General features: G+C 35.1%; 1 protein-coding gene and 1 pseudogene across 3 annotated transcripts; both read left to right on the plus strand.

The window, feature by feature from the left end:
- The first annotated feature begins 12,634 nt into the window (after positions 1 to 12,634).
- On the plus strand, positions 12,635 to 14,135 carry LOC138137314 (guanine nucleotide-binding protein subunit alpha homolog). 3 transcript variants are annotated; one of them, XM_069056627.1, is made up of 3 exons: positions 12,635 to 12,879; positions 12,979 to 13,861; positions 14,085 to 14,135. In XM_069056627.1, the coding sequence occupies exon 2, from the start codon at positions 13,185 to 13,187 to the stop codon at positions 13,593 to 13,595; it is 411 nt and encodes a 136-aa protein (XP_068912728.1). In that variant the 5' UTR covers positions 12,635 to 12,879; positions 12,979 to 13,184; the 3' UTR covers positions 13,596 to 13,861; positions 14,085 to 14,135. The 3 variants fall into 3 exon arrangements, with proteins under 3 accessions (XP_068912728.1, XP_068912727.1, XP_068912726.1); XM_069056626.1 differs by lacking the exon at positions 12,635 to 12,879 and having other exon boundaries at positions 12,946 to 13,672; positions 13,722 to 13,861; XM_069056625.1 differs by lacking the exon at positions 12,635 to 12,879 and having other exon boundaries at positions 12,946 to 13,861.
- Positions 13,832 to 15,387, plus strand: LOC138137008 (multifunctional protein r-like; annotated as a pseudogene).
- The last annotated feature ends 783 nt before the right edge of the window (positions 15,388 to 16,170 follow it).

A 16,170-nucleotide genomic window follows, 5' to 3' on the forward strand; every position in this document is an offset into this window, starting at 1 on the left:
AACTCAACAAATTAACGGAAATTGTCAAAGGAATTGTTCAAAGTGTTTTCCTTCGACTGCAGCTGGACAATGTACCAAGCGATCTTGAAAATTTCTTCGCGTGTTTTATAAATGTCGCACTGTAATGGAATTACAAGCTTCAGTTATTCTTGCCCTTAATTCCTCCACAGTTTCTGGTTGACCTCTTATGCGTTTTTTTACTGTTGTCATAGGGAATTACATAATTGCATGGTAAAAATGATACCCTCTATTAACTTATGATCGACTGCAGATTTCGTGCTAATTTTTATTTTTGTAATAGATCATTAATAAGACTACGTAATGCATATTGTTTGAACAACGACAAGCAGTTTAATTTTACTAATTTTACTCTTCAATGTTGAAATTAATGAACGTAAATAATTTGACAAAAAACGTGGTATGCGATATGGGAACAAAAATTAGGTTTTATATTTTAATTTATTATTTATTTTAATCATAGCCTCGAGGAGATCTCGCTATTTATTTTTAAAATAAAAGTGACAAAAGTCAAAAGTGGAGATGGTCAGGTGCTGGTTGAGCCGACAGGGACGCTATTCTGGCGACCGCTCGACGTACTATAATTCCGGCGCGCTAGAAAATATTTTTTTCACTACTTTTTCGACAGTTTAGGATATTGAATTGTAATCTATGCGATAGTTTAAAAAATCTTCCAACTTTGTTCCAAAAATGGTTTAAATATTTTCATCAGAACAAAAGTTAACAGGGGTTATAAGTTTTACCGTGCAATTCCCTATGGCAACAGTTAAAAAAACGTATTTCTCGATTCCTGTTGTACCGCATTTTTAAGTTGTAAAAATTTAATTTTTACTAAAAATTTTAACTTGACAACTATCTTTATATTACAGTTTCAATATAAAATATTCCCTTTGGAATGAAAATCGTGAAAAACTGATTTTTTCCATAAATAGCAAAATTATTGTTTTAACAATAGAAATATTTATATTCCTCCTCCAAAATGTTTCTGATTTCAAATAATATATCAAAATAAATATTCAAAAAAAAAAAAATCAGCAAAATCGGACCTGTTCTTGAGGATTAAGAAGTAAAAACCTTCATTGACTCGACTATGTGGGAATTTATCAAAAAATCTTGAGAGTGAAAAGTCTATTAAGTTTTTTTAGCCTTATGTATTAGATACTTCAACTTTTCAAATAACATTGTGATGAACCAAGTGGGTAATTCAAATTTCCCACCAAGCGTCCATCTCATTTTTTTTTCCAACATACACACTGAAAAAATAAAACCCGCGAAATTCAAAAAAATGGCCAAGAGCGCGTGATCGTACCTCGTTAATTTCTCTACGTTGTGTTTTTTTTTTTATACAAATTAAACCTTACCAGATTCGTTCCAACAGGGTTTGTAAACCACACAGAAGAGTGCAAATAAAACAACACAATAATTAAAACCAGCTATTTATTCAAAGTTATGATTTTCGTTAACGCCGGGATTTATGAATAATAAAACGTCTCGGGAGAGGGCACTCAAGTCTCCTCAAATGTGAGAAGACTACTCATTTAGAACTCTAGGAAAATGGTGAGCTCTGGCCATCCTCCTAGACCCCCGAATGAGGCTCCGCTAAAAACCTCTCCTAAAAATACGAACAGGTCCGAAGTGACAACGTAGGCGGGACAGTTAGTGAAAATTGAGCAAAACTGATTTCATAAACAACACAATTCAAATTCAAAAGAAAACAGGAGGGTCATGTACATTACAAACAAAACAGTTACTTCGGACCGTTCGAGCGGGAGCGAGCACTAGACGAGAACCTTAGCATGTTTTCTCCTTTTCAAGTTAATTTACAATGTGCGGCAGATACGCTATAGAAGGAGCGAGTGGCCTTGGGTGGTCCGGTGGGTTGTGGCACCTATCCTTACGACTTTAACATTTCCCGCCTACCCGTGATTTATTGCTAAGGGAAAGGTCCTAACTGCTTTACGTAAGTCAACAAATTGAGGTACTCTAGGTTCATCGGTTGAAGTGAACATTACTTTTCCACAGCAAAAGAAAACACAACGCGCTTGTCAGGCTACACAGACTCAGGGAAAATAGACCTGATCACATTTCCGGAAGTGTGCCATGGAGCTCGAGTAAAACCCAGCATTCAACAAGTCCTGCCAAGCGTTAGGTTTTTGGGTCTCCCTTGGGGTGCAAATTTTATGAGGGCCGCGAGGTCGTGTTCAACGTTGGGAGGTTAGAGGAAAAACAAAACCCTACAAACAGAGAGAGACCCTCGCGGTAAGGTCTAGAATTTACAGCTACAACAACCTGGAAAAAAGCAAACAAAAAAAGAAACGCGACAAATATTTGTTGACAGAGCTATCTAAGAACACTTTCAATTTGGGATGGAAAGGTGGTAACAACCATTAACGCATACATAAAAATAACAAAAACATAGCCCGGTCGACCCTAGCATATTAGAGCCGGTTCATCGCCAAAGGGGGGCGCCCTGAATAATATGGAGGGCGCCCCGGGACTAAATGTAGTAGATCCCTAACTAAGGAACTACCCACGGAGACACCTGAAATATAAACATTTGGTTGCTACCGGGATGGAAAGTGGAAACTTTGCAATTTTGATTAAAGTGTTGAACAATAACTAGATGCTTGTCACGCCAAAAGCGTCACTCGGAATAATTAGAAGGGGATCAAAAATGAGGGAGTGCGCTTATAAAAAGTAAAAGCCATAGACCCACGCTAAAACTTGGCGCCCTTTTCTTTTAGGAAAGTTAGTGAATTGTAAAACCAGATTTGACAACAAAAAAACGTGATCCGTGCAATTTTATAAAATTTACAAACCTAGAACCAGGCGGCCTTACTCTCCTTCACAAGCTTACAAATGTTAAAAGCGTGATACATGGGGATGGTCGAGATAATTGCGGATTTTATACAATATGGTGGGAACATCAACAACCCACGTGCGACCATCATGATAATTAAAATACACTTCGCGCGAAACAGACATAATTTTAGTCCCGCAAACATACCTAGTTCAAAACAGAAGCTGGACAACAACATTTAGCACAGTTCAATAAAAACAACTAAAATCGCACAATTAGCACACAGAAAAAATACACGGTACTTCTGTACTACTCTGCGGTCAAGAAAAAGTGCCCTCCAAAAAAAACATGGCCGTTCATCCCCTGTCGACTTTCACCCACGCCCCCAAGCGGTCGCCGACGGTACCGAACGCCGGTAATTCTATAGCTTTCATTGGCGGTTAGTTTTGAATTCAAAAGCGGTTATCTCAACATTCTTGCATTTTTTTTATTAATTTGTTGGAAGTATAAACCAATTTCACAACAATCAAAAAATAACTGTATATGTATTATACATTCAGAGGACTTGCTTTTATTAGATATGTTTCTTGGAATTTCGATTTCGTTTAAGTGAGCAAGTTCTTGTAAAATCCTAATCCATGCACAATAAATACTTTCTGGCAATAAATCGTCCCATCTTACTCCAGCATTGTTGAAGGATTGTCTGTGCTTTTCTGTTTTTACTCTTACTGGGGCCACAAGACCCAACGCATCGAACACCTGAGCAGTTTGAGCCAGATTTCGGGTTTTGTTAATTTTTCAGGAACGTCATATTGCTTTACCTGATACCGTAACGAATCATGACTAGAATTTCACAAAAGCCCTAACGTTTTAGTGTAAACTGACGTTGAGATTAGGTTCATGACTTTTTGGAATTAATGCAGGATGATTTGCGGCCCATTTGCGTAACAAGATTCCACCATTGGTAAAAGTTTCAATTATTTGATATCGTAAAATGATTAGGTTTTTTTTTTTGGTTTGAGATTTGGAGGATTAGTTATAAACGGCAAGTAGTTTGCACAAAATATTGCTCAGATGGGTTATTGCAGTGTTCTACCCCAAAGAATTTTTGTACCTGGTTTTCTAAATTGTCGTTTACTGATGCTAAGGATAGGGAGCAAATACTTGAGCTATTGTTATTATTTATACGTATTTAGTAATCCGCTTGCAATGAAACCAAGTTGGATATTTTCACGTATTAATTTGTTACGGATTGATTTCTCTAGGGTCTTGACTAAAAGGGTCCAAAAAAGGCCATCCCCTATGAGTAAGTCTATTGGTGCAGATTCCGAGAACTTGGGATCGGTTATATAGCAGTAATTCTCTTGGAATATTTATTGAGGACATATTTATGGTTGCTAAGAGAAGATTTTCAGTTATCTTATCTAGTAGTAGGTAATAAAACTTGCCTGCTTTGACACTGTCTTTTCCGAAACTCAGTGAATCTAAAACTGTGTTCAATATACATATAGGGATCCAGCATGAAACATTGTCTGTTTTTAGGTAGGTACATTAAATAATAATAATGTCTTAGATATGTGGAAGGAAGCTCTCCAACACATTACCCCAGAAATGTGGAAAAATTCAGTGCGGCACACTGAACACAAAAGTAAAGAATGTTGGCATCGAGAACAACATTTAGAAGACCAAGTGGAAGCTTTAATATTTGCTGTCAATACGGGTGAATCATTAAACGAATTTGATTCAGAAGACAATGTTTTTTTTATGTAGACATACATACTTATATTTATATTTTATTTATTTATTTACTTTAAAGTATTCATATACCTACATAATGGATAATTTATTAATTGCTCTTATTTCTTCATTTCGTAATCTTATTTCTCAAAATCAACAATTTTTTGGTCACTGACCGCAAAATTTGTTTTCATTTCTTTTTTATTTGTGGATATTTTAACGTATCTTTCTTTTGCTCGTCGATAAGATGGTGAAAATACACTCAGTCAGTCACTCAGATACATTTATTTCCAGCTTGTTTATAATACATACATTTCATCTTACAATTAGGCAACAATAATTATACAACGTGTCTCAGAAATAAGTACATTAATTTTAACTGGTAATAGAACTCGTTAATAACAACAATATATTTTGCATATATTTTTTTCCTAGACCTTATAGTTATCCAATTAAAATTATTGAAAGATTTGGCACAAATTTCGTTACCCGCCTATGGGGATTAGTGATTACTTGTTTCGCCGATACCGATAAGCGAAGAACAAAAAACAAATGCAAGAAAACTTTCACTTGTTTCTTGCGAACTTAAGTACCTATAATGATTAGGGTGGAAGAGAAAAAAAAGAATCATGTGGTAGATATTAATTGAAAACAATTTTAATAATAAATATTTTAAACTGACCCTAATGAATTGCCCATACTATACCCAAATTCATAATGACAAAATGTCTACGAGTATTAATCTGCAAAAATTGTCATGAAGTAATTAGAGTACTAATCACTTAATCAGTAATTAGTGTAATCACTAACCATTACAAGAAGCGTTCAAAGTGATCGCCGTTATTGTCATATTGTCAATACAATAATGAAGGCGCCGACAAAATACTTCTTCCACACTTTCCAACATTCCTCTGTTATTGCGAATTGTTGTAATGTCTAAGGCAGCATTTTCCACCGGTTTTCTTTAAAACTTCCGTTGTCAATTGGGATCGAATATATACCATGTCAATAAGTAGCACGGAAATTCTCTAGACTCGAGGAGTACTCCCGACGCTTCACCACAATATCTATGTATTCACTATAATAAAATACTCGAAAATAAACTCGCCATTTTCACAAAATTTTAGCTTAAATCACAGAATCAACACGTAAACACCTGCCTTGCGGAGTCGAACAAAACAAACTAAAAACTACAAGTCGACCGGAGAGCGTAAAAACTGTATTCTAATTCTAAAAACACAATGTTTTGCGTTGATTTTACAAAAAGTATTATTTCACGGTCACTGCCATAGGGTCAAATAACTAGAAAATACGAGTAAATGGATAGCTCGTTGATTTATGGGGGGGAAAATACTGAAATGAAAATTGTAATTCGAAACAATGATACATAAAAATTTTGTTGTTCTTGACGAGAACTGTCACTGGTTAAAATTAATGTACTTATTTCTGAGACACGTTGTATAATGCAAGGGCGCTGTTGAGGCTTAGGACCTTTTCAGCGTTGGGAGCATTAGAAATTTGGTGTTTTTTCAAGTTTAAGAAAATTTATACCTATTGAATATCAAAAGTTTGCAAGAATTTAAAATTAGGAGAATACAAAATTAGTACCTAGTTTATTTAACGAGTTGGTGTGAAAATTGGGCTTTTTTTGGTATGAGTGGGCCAGTTCAAAACGGGAGTGAAACGAGTCAAAAAAAAACCCAATTTACACACTAACGAGCTGAATACGACGTTTTTTTGTTCGACGAGCCCCTTAAAGGTTCCAAATCGGTTAAAATCTTTAAAATTAGATTGACGTTTGGTTTTGACACGTGGTGACATTTCTCAAAATCTGTTCACATAGGAGAAAATTCTCACATTTTGACAGTGTTGAACAAAAAAAATATATACAGTATGTCCACAAATTGAGTTACAAAGATGTATGATTGACAAAAAAATTTTGAATTTGAATTTTGTATTCAAATCAAGGAGGCTTTGGTGGTTTAGATAAAGGCAAAACTAAAAGTTGTTCACAATGTAAAATGATCGCCTTACGCAAAATTTCAGAAACATTGGCTTACTTTTATGAAACCGTGTCTGCTCATTGTTTGGAAACCCAATTAAAAAATAAATAATAATAAAGTCAATTCCACTTTGTAAAGCTCTATTTTTAAGTGACATTTGGGTATTTTCTTCAACTTAATGAAAAACTAAAACGGATGCTCCATCATTTTCGTCTAAATATTTTCTTATTTTTTTAACATTTAGACTGGAACCAGTTTCCACAAATTTTTTCACTAATTTTCGGATGGCCACGTCAGAAATTGTTGTTTTAGGATATTTTTCGTTAAATTTGTTAATCACTTCACGATAGCAAAGATCGCCAGTAACATAACCTGAAAACAAGCAGATCAGGAGTGACTTTTTCTGAAAAAGAGATTTTTTTTTTCCTCTTTGTAACTCAATCCGTGGACATACTGTATATTAAAAGGAAAAATGGTTTGTTCTTCTGGGGATCCTTGGTGGTTCTGGGGGTCTTTCAGTCCTTGGTGGGGTGGGGCTCCTGGAAGGTCCAGTCGGTTCCTGGGGGTGGTGTCGGTTCTTGTATATTCTGTCGGGTCCTGGGGGCCCCCGTGGGATCTTGGGACCTGAAACAAGGAGACGAAACAGAATCACAAAAAAAATGGCGGGAGATACCTGGTCGGGAATCGATGTGCTGGGCAAGTCCTGGTGTCACATGGCCAAGAGTTTTGAATCCACTATCTAGCTCCTGGAGGTTCTCGGATAGCTCCATGCAGGAGAGAATGGCATTTGGGGGGGGGGGGGTGCTTGAGTTTGAGTTTGGGAAAGGTTAATGTTGCAATAGTCCGAAGAGTTTCGTTAAATTAAGCATTTTTCGTTTCTCCATAATTTCAACGAAATATACAGATTCTTAAGATCAATTTATTAGAGGTGAAATATTTGTCAGTTGTAAGTTTTAATGTTTCTTAAAATTTTTGTCCGCACAATAATCCTTAATTGTGGTGATTTAATACTCAAATGAAATTTGCCGTGGGTCCGTGAAAAGATAATAAACGTCTAACTGGGGAAAATCGCCCCATTCAAACACGTGTTGAGGAATTTTAGTTGATTATTTCATTCATGTGTCTAGCAATCAATTGCGTGACAAATATTGACCAATCAAAACGAGAAAACAAAAAATAAGCCGATAAAATTTCTCTAAAATGCTCACTGTGCAATAATCGGATAAAAAATGTCGGTACCTGATTTTTTTTTAAATAAATTATTTTGAATAAAAAGGATTGGAAATAATGCGTTTGTTTTTATTCTATTCAGGAAATAAACAGCCGTATACCCCTCGTGCAAAATTTTAATATCGGCAAATTTTTTGCTAATGAACTCAAACATCCATAAATTATTCGGTCAGAAGACCAATTATTATCAAATAAAAGCCCTCGACTTCGTCTCGTGCTCTTATTTGATAATAATTGGTCTTCTGATCTCATTTATGGATGTTTTCGTTCATTAGCAAAAAATTTTCCGATAAAAAATTTTGCACTTGGGATATAATATGTGACCATTTCCTTCGAAAAATTTAAGCCAATCAAAGAGCTCGAATATTTGAATTTTAGCCAATAGCGATCGAATTACAGCGATAATACTGCACTAGTACAATTATCGATAATTTGCACTAGTGCAAATGTGATAACCGTCAACGACAACATAAAAATTTAAAGAATAATCAATTTTTAAACACAGAATTACGTTTATTTGTACTTACTTATCATGTAAATTTTTCTCAGGAAATAGTCTGCCAAAATATTCTCTCGTGCATGTCAAACTGTCGATCGAGAGAAACACCAAATTAACATTCACTAGATCAAGTTATTTTTTGTAAAGCTCACATTTTTGTCAAATGTAAAATCGAATGGCGAGAACTGTATATTATCAACAAAAGACTTTATCGTCGAAAATAACCAAAATCGTTTGAATTTGCATTTAGAAAAGTAACAGAACCAAACAAAAAATGAGTTGGTAAAAAACACAGAAAGGTAACATAATTTAGTTCAAAATTATGGTGGAAAACAAAAACGGTTCCATAAAATCTTCAAAAATATGGAAGAGCTATCGCGATTGGCTGAAGTAATCCATTTTGAATCTAAGGAAGTGGATTGGTCATTTTGGTCGAGTAGGGGTGAGAAAGTGGGGTGTTTGAGAAAAAGGAAGCGGAATCATGACAGAGGGTCTCTCGGGGTTTGATTTCCAAAGTAGCTGGAGGTACCGCCGTGACCACGTGTTTTATAATTACAAGGTAAATTATTTCTCTAACTCTTTTACTCTTCTACTTTATTAGCATTGAAGAGTTAATTTCTTGCACTAAATTAAAAGTATATCAGAAGAAAACGTTCTTTTCAAAATTTTTCATTTAATTTGTTTTAACTTCACCACTCGCCAAAGTAATAATAATTGTAATAACCAATATATGTCATTAGTCTGTGGGTTTGATCTCCAAAGTAGCTGGAGGTACACTTCTATTAAAAAAAAAACGTACAAGTAGTGAGCACAATTTTGGCTAGATTGCCATATTGTAAACCTATCCTTTAATTGTTGTTACTTAGAAACCTGTAACAAAACCCATGCTGATAGCCGGATTTTATCGATATATTTTTCAGAGATTTTAATGTGTGCAAATGTTTTGCCTTATTTATTAGGCAAGTATTACCAATTACTGAATTACTACAAACACAACTCAAACTTTTATTCGTAAATTTATAGAAAAAGGCAACTCTCAACAATCTAACAACAATTTAAAAATTTATAAAAAGCAATTTTCACACATTTGACATACAACAAAATGTCAGTAATACCGTAATACGTTTTCTTGGAAACGATTAATTAATTTTATCCCCATTTACATTAGCTCTCAATACGTGTACGCTTTTTTTTTTAATAGAAGTGTACATTCAGGTTTAGTAGACCACGTATTTTTTACTACTACAAGGTAGTAATTCTTCTAGTTTTCTACTTCATTTACATTGAAGATTTAATTTCTTGGACTAAAGTAAAAGTAAATTAGTTTCTTCGAGAATTCAGAAGAAAACGTTCATTTTGCTCTAAATTAATTTCTCGCTAAGGTGATATAATAATTGTAAATAATTTTTTGAACTCACTGAGCCGTATAATTTCCCTTTCATTAAAGTTAAAGAACGTCGTTAAGTTATTTTGTCTCTGTCTAACATAGTGCCTGGCATATACTCTCACTTTGTCTAATCAATTATTTAGCTAATGAAAGGCTTAACGAATGGGAAATCATACGGCGGCCCATTAACTTTAAAATGACATTTCGCAAACACAACACAACTAAGCGGGAACGTAGATTTCGCGCACTCGTGCTTCAAAATCATCCAAAAAGCACTGGCCTTTTTGAGCATTCTGAAAATAATTTGACTTGATAATAATAAAATCTGGTTTGCAAAATATCATTTCTCCAATTTGGATGTTGAAAATTTCGAAAAAATGAAAATAAATCCTATTAATTCAACTGACACTTGGGCAAGCGCCATCTATTCACTAAATTGGAAACCATTGAGTAATCATTTAAAAATACTAATGTTCCTTTCAAAAAATATTGTACAAACCTCGATGCGCACTCGGTTCGTAAATACCTAACTATTTTTTTTTCATTATTTGTTCCCTGGGATCTCTTGAAACACCAAATCATTTATTAATTTCACTCGTTTATTTATAAATTTTGTTGGGACCACTCAAGCATGTTTTCTTGTTAAATTAAATTTAAGTGAAACGTATTCAATTGTTTAATTTAAGTAGCTCTTCAAACAATGCGGCCTCTCGAATGATCTTAATTTATTAATTTTTTCTTTTTTCAAAAATATCAGAGGAAAAAATAAGAAGATGACACCAAAATCCGCAAAGGTCGCAACTTTGCAAAGTGCATTTCGTGTTGAACAATTTGTGAAAATGATTTTATCTTCTATTCTCGAAAATGTCCAAAAATAAGATTTAAATCAAAACTGTGCTCAACAACAAAACCGAAGTAAAAAATTAAGTTATTAATTATTAGATTTATGGGTCCAATAAAATTCTTTTGCCTGAATTAGGATACATCAGGAACTTAACTATCTTTCAAGCGAAAAGACGAGGAATAAACCAAAATGAATTGCACCTTCCATACAACATGGCAGGTCTGGAAATTGCAGAATTTAGAGACTCACGACAATGCAAAATCCCTTCTAATAAAGTCGATAAAAAAACTGTTCAGTAGCAAAATCCAAGTAAAAGGAAAGTGAGTATTTGATTGTATTATTACAAATTCCTCAAACTGAAATTGTTGTCGCAGGTGCACATCAAGGCTCCATTGAACAGGGTGTGCATGATATGGTGCCTGAATCTGGAGTGGCTGGACGAGAGAGAGTACTGTGACGACCAGATCGACAGGTATGACAGAGCAGCGGGGCTACACATACAGGTGAGTCAGAAGGTTTAGTAGATATTCAAATCCCATACATATTTTGAAGCTCCCAAATGCCAATTTAAAACTATATGATGTGGTTTAAAATGTTAAGGGGCCTCATCTCGAAATCGTGGCCCTATACTTAACCAATGTAAACGCAAATTACTCCTAAAAACTTCAAATTTGAAGTTGAAAAGCTCGACGTTTCTATCGATTCCTTTTGACATAATCAAGTGCAGGGAAATCTTGATTTTTCGATTAAGGCAATAAATTGGTCGTTACGATTAATCGTAACAATTGCGATTTCAAAATTGCTCCTAGCGGTCTCATTTTTAACTTGTTTGAGTTCTAAAGTAGCTCATTGTAATCATGAATGTATAATCTAATGCAGAGAAATCTTCGTTTTCCTTAAAATCAGTTAAATTCTGCCTTACAAGGCAAAATAAAAAACGAAACTCATTGTTCGAAAGAGTGATGATGGCAACCAACAATATCAGCAGCCCATGATTTATAACACCCATTAGTTGAGCCAAGGGGCCGGCCGACTTCTCTCTGCACCGAACTAATTTCCATTTTACTACCTACGAGTATTACTTCGAATACAAGTTATACTTTTAGCCAAATACCGAGCAATCATTTAAAAAATAAATCGAGTTTGCTTTGGAGCCTATGCTATAGCATGGGTTGCCATATGTAACATGCCGACACGATTTATTTTTTAATTGATCGTACCGTACTTCCTGATTCTTTGTTATTTATTCTTTTCCACACCACGATAGAGGTAGAATAAAAGGCGCGTTTTTTTTAACGTGGTTTCTCCGATAGGCATAAACCACAATGCTGTACAAAAATGTAGATATATTTTATATGCGACGATAAAATTTAATTATCGGCTGCCAAAAAATATATAATAATAGGTTTATTAACGGCAAACAATACCATGTAACAGTGGAGAACAAATAAAAAAAAAATCAAATACAATAACATAACAAAAGCAATAGGTACTCGTGACAACTCCCTAAACAGCGTTTCTTAAACTAATTTTAAAACTATTATATTTAATATTATAAAATTCAACATTATGAGAATGTAAATTAACATTCCTGCAGATTCTGGATAAAGGCGACCTTAACTTGGTTCTATGATAAGGAACAACTAACAGATGTACGCTTCTGAAATTACATTGAGGCACATGAAGTAAAAATAAGCCTAAGATTGACGAACATGTAATCATATAATTAATTACTTTAAAAAAGAAGCATAAATCCAATTGAATGCGTCTGGATCTTAAAGTACTTAAACCAAAATAAGCCAATATATTATCATAGTTATTTCTATCAAAATGAATGTGAGCGATCATTCGACAACAGATGGTTATTCCCATTTTTGTTCAATTGGTATCAACGACATTGAAAACATCCAGCGTGTAGCCGCTGGTGTTCTCTGTGAACTGGAAATAATTTAGTGGTATTCCAATAAACGGAATGGTTCAAAATAAACAATTCTGTAAGTATGTATAATAATAATGATTAGGTATAACATAAATATTTAAGGCCGCAGCCAGATAATAATAATAATAATGATATCAATAATTTTAGCACTGCCATGCCATTTTCCATAATATAAAAAATGCTATAATATTTACATTTTCCTCATATGAGATTAATATAGATTATTGTTGTAGTATTTTGAAGTTTTGCTTTAACGCATCAATGAAAAGGTATCAAGGATTCTACAAATTTTGAATGCAAATTTGGTTAAGAGATGAAAATAAAAAATGATGGAATAAAAATAAAAACATTAGAACATATGTGATATGAAAGATAATTTAGTGGTATTCCAATAAACGGAATGGTTCAAAATAAACAATTCTGTAAGTATGTATAATAATAATGATTAGGTATAATATAAATATTTAAGGCCGCAGCCAGATAATAATAATAATAATAATGACATCAATAATTTGTCGAAGGAACCGTCGGTGCTCTGCACATATTACCCCGAGAATCCCACAATAGAGCGATCATTCGACAACAGATGGTTATTCCCATTTTTGTTCAATTGCTATTCGACGACATTGAAAACATCCAGCGTGTAGCCGCTGGTGTTCTCTGTGAACTGGAAATAATTTAGTGGTATTCCAATAAACGGAATGGTTCAAAATAAACAATTCTGTAAATGTCCACTTTAATGTGGTCGTGTCCGTGTTGTTTACGGTTCAAGTTCAGCCCCGAGGAGATAGAGCAGCGGTACAAGTCGCTGGAAATCGACAAAATGCTGGAGAAGGACAAGCAGGCCCTCAAACGCCAAGTCAAGCTGCTCCTGTTGGGCGCTGGGGAGAGTGGCAAGTCAACATTTCTGAAGCAGATGAAGATCATCCACGGAATCAAGTTCGAGAGCGAACTCGTGATGGAGTACCAGCAGATCATCTACCAGAACGTGATCAAGGGGATGCGCGTCTTGGTGGACGCCAGAGACAAACTGGGGATCCCGTGGGGCGACCCCTCGAACGCCGCCCTCGGCAAAGAAATGCTTCAGTTTAACGCACCGGTGCTCGACTCCAGGACCTTTATCCAGTTCTGTGTGTAATATAAAAAATGCTATACGCAGGGCGTTAACGAAAGCAAAACCCCTTCTGAGGGTTATTATTATTATACAGAGAAAAGGTACTTGAAAAAAATGTTTTTGTCAAAATCCAATGTGATGCACTTACAGGGGATAGTCTTGAAGAGTTGGTATGGAACCATCAAGCCGCGAAATTTAATATCAAGCATATTAGGGGGCACTCCAAGAAAAACAAAAATCCCTTGGATTTTACATCAGGGATGGGACCAGCGTGCGAGTCACGCAAAGTGGTCAGTACTCAGAATTAAAAAAAAAAACACTATTAATAAAATATATTTGAAATTGCCAATTACATTAGTTCTTTGATAATAGTTATATCATAAATATACAGTACATAGTAATAGTAAATAAAAGAGTGTAAATTGTTTTTGAAGAAATTTTGTTTTTTATCACTGAGAGTTTAATGAATGTCTTACTTTGCGAGGCATTTTTAATAACACGTTCAAATTTTAGCTGCGAGTTTGCGTACTTTCAAGGACATTAAAAATGATGGACAGACGAATGAGATTTTTAAGAAACTACTGTCGGGTAACAAAGTACACTTTTCCAGTACTAAAGACCTTCACGTTGATAATCGCCTGAGCGCCGTGACTTCACCTACTCCTCCTTTGATCGGTGGAAGGATCAGAACTGACAGTTTCTCGCATTTAGAACCAGGACATCACGGTCACAGCCTCACGGGCAAACACGTTCTCTCGGTTGACATGTTCACAAAAGACCAACTGAACGACATCTTCAATTTGGCCCAGACCTTCAGAGTTTACGTAGGAAAGGAACGATCAGTGGACCACATTTTGAGAGGCAAAGTTATGGCGTCAGTCTTCTACCAAGTCAGCACCAGGACTAGCTGCAGTTTTGCTGCTGCTATGCAGCGATTAGGCGGAGGTGTGATCTACATGGACGAAACCAGTTCTTCAGTTAATAAAGGAGAAACTCTAGAAAATTCGATTGCTGTCATGGCGGGATATGCTGACGTTGTTGTATTAAGACATCCTACACCTGGATCGGTCCTCGTAAGTGTTTTTCTTACCCAAATTGTGTTAAATTTAAGGTATATTAATTTTCAGCGAGCTTCTCATCATTGTCGCAAACCTTTGATTAACGCCGGCGATGGAATCGGCGAGCATCCGAGTCAAGCATTGCTCGATATCTTCACGATTCGTGAAGAAATCGGTACTGTCAACGGGTTAACGATTACTTTGGTTGGCGATTTAAAAAATGGACGTAGGTACTGTACATCCGCTCGCGCGATTATTGACATTGTACAACGTTCAGTTGCGATACGTCAGTCCTGCCAGTTTGAAAATGCCAAGTCATATAGTAAATTTCGTGACTTCCAAACAAATACCTCAAGAAGAATATAATAGTCTTGAGGAGGTGCTTCCTGATACTGACGTGTTGTACATGGCGCGAATTCAAAGGGAGCGGTTCAGCTCTCAGGAGGAATACGATAAGGTGAGAATGTTCTAGATAGCGAGATTAGGCTAATGTCAAGGTTTTAGGCTTGCGGACATTTCATCGTAACTCCGCAATTAATGACCAGAGCTAAAAGGAAAATGGTGGTGCTTCATCCGTTGCCTAGGGTGTTCGAAATTAGTCCCGAATTCGATACAGATCCTCGAGCGGCCTACTATAGACAAGCCGAATGCGGAATGTGTGTACGCATGGCCATTTTGCCGATGGTGTTAGGTAAATGTTAAACGTATAAGGAATTGTTAGGAATTTTATATAAATAAATACACCCTAAAATGGCATATACTGTTTTTGTTATTTTACCATCAGTCTTTTCGTTATAATGTTATAAATAATAAGATTACAAGGAAGAAATATTTATATGTAATCTAATAAGGTACATTAAATAATAGTTGTTTATATCTACTATAGGCTCTGCCATTTCTATTGAAACACCACCTGTTGGATTTTTCCTAAAATTTAGCAATGTGTAACAGGTTCGGTTGGTTGTAAAACGGCTTTTAGTGAGAAATTTGAAATTTTGACATTGATCATCCCTGTCAAAATAAGTATGATAAGTTGATAAATCAATGATCTAACTACACATTTAGCAATTATTTTTCTCGTCGACGCATCGTGCATTCTTAATACGGTGCGATCAATTAAAAAATAAATCGAGTCGGCGTGTTACCTATGGCAACCCATGCTATAGCATAGGCATCAAAGCAAACTCGATTTATTTTTTAAATGATCGCTCGGTATAATTTAATATACAGGGTCCCCCAAAAAAAAGACGAGTCCATAGCTCCCTTATTTATCGGAGGATTTTAATTATATATACACCAAATTAAATAGTTGTTAATAGGCTACAAAAAGGCTTAACAAATTCACATATAGCTCCAAGGGCTTTAAGACTAAACTGTCAAAAAATTTTTTCAAATAGGATTACATACTTTTTTTTTAGTAATTCTGATAGAGATTTTAATTCTGAAAACAACAATCTATCACAAGTATAACTTCACAAAAAAAAAATAACACTAACTTTTGAAATAAATGACGAGTACCAAGCGAAAAGCTATCAAAATGC

This window comes from Tenebrio molitor, chromosome 8 (assembly GCF_963966145.1).
Source record: "Tenebrio molitor chromosome 8, icTenMoli1.1, whole genome shotgun sequence".
Taxonomy (NCBI): domain Eukaryota; kingdom Metazoa; phylum Arthropoda; class Insecta; order Coleoptera; family Tenebrionidae; genus Tenebrio; species Tenebrio molitor.

Bases quoted from the DNA above. Each gene is read 5' to 3' on its own strand.
- LOC138137314 (XM_069056627.1), top strand. From the start codon at position 13,185: ATGTCCACTTTAATGTGGTCGTGTCCGTGTTGTTTACGGTTCAAGTTC.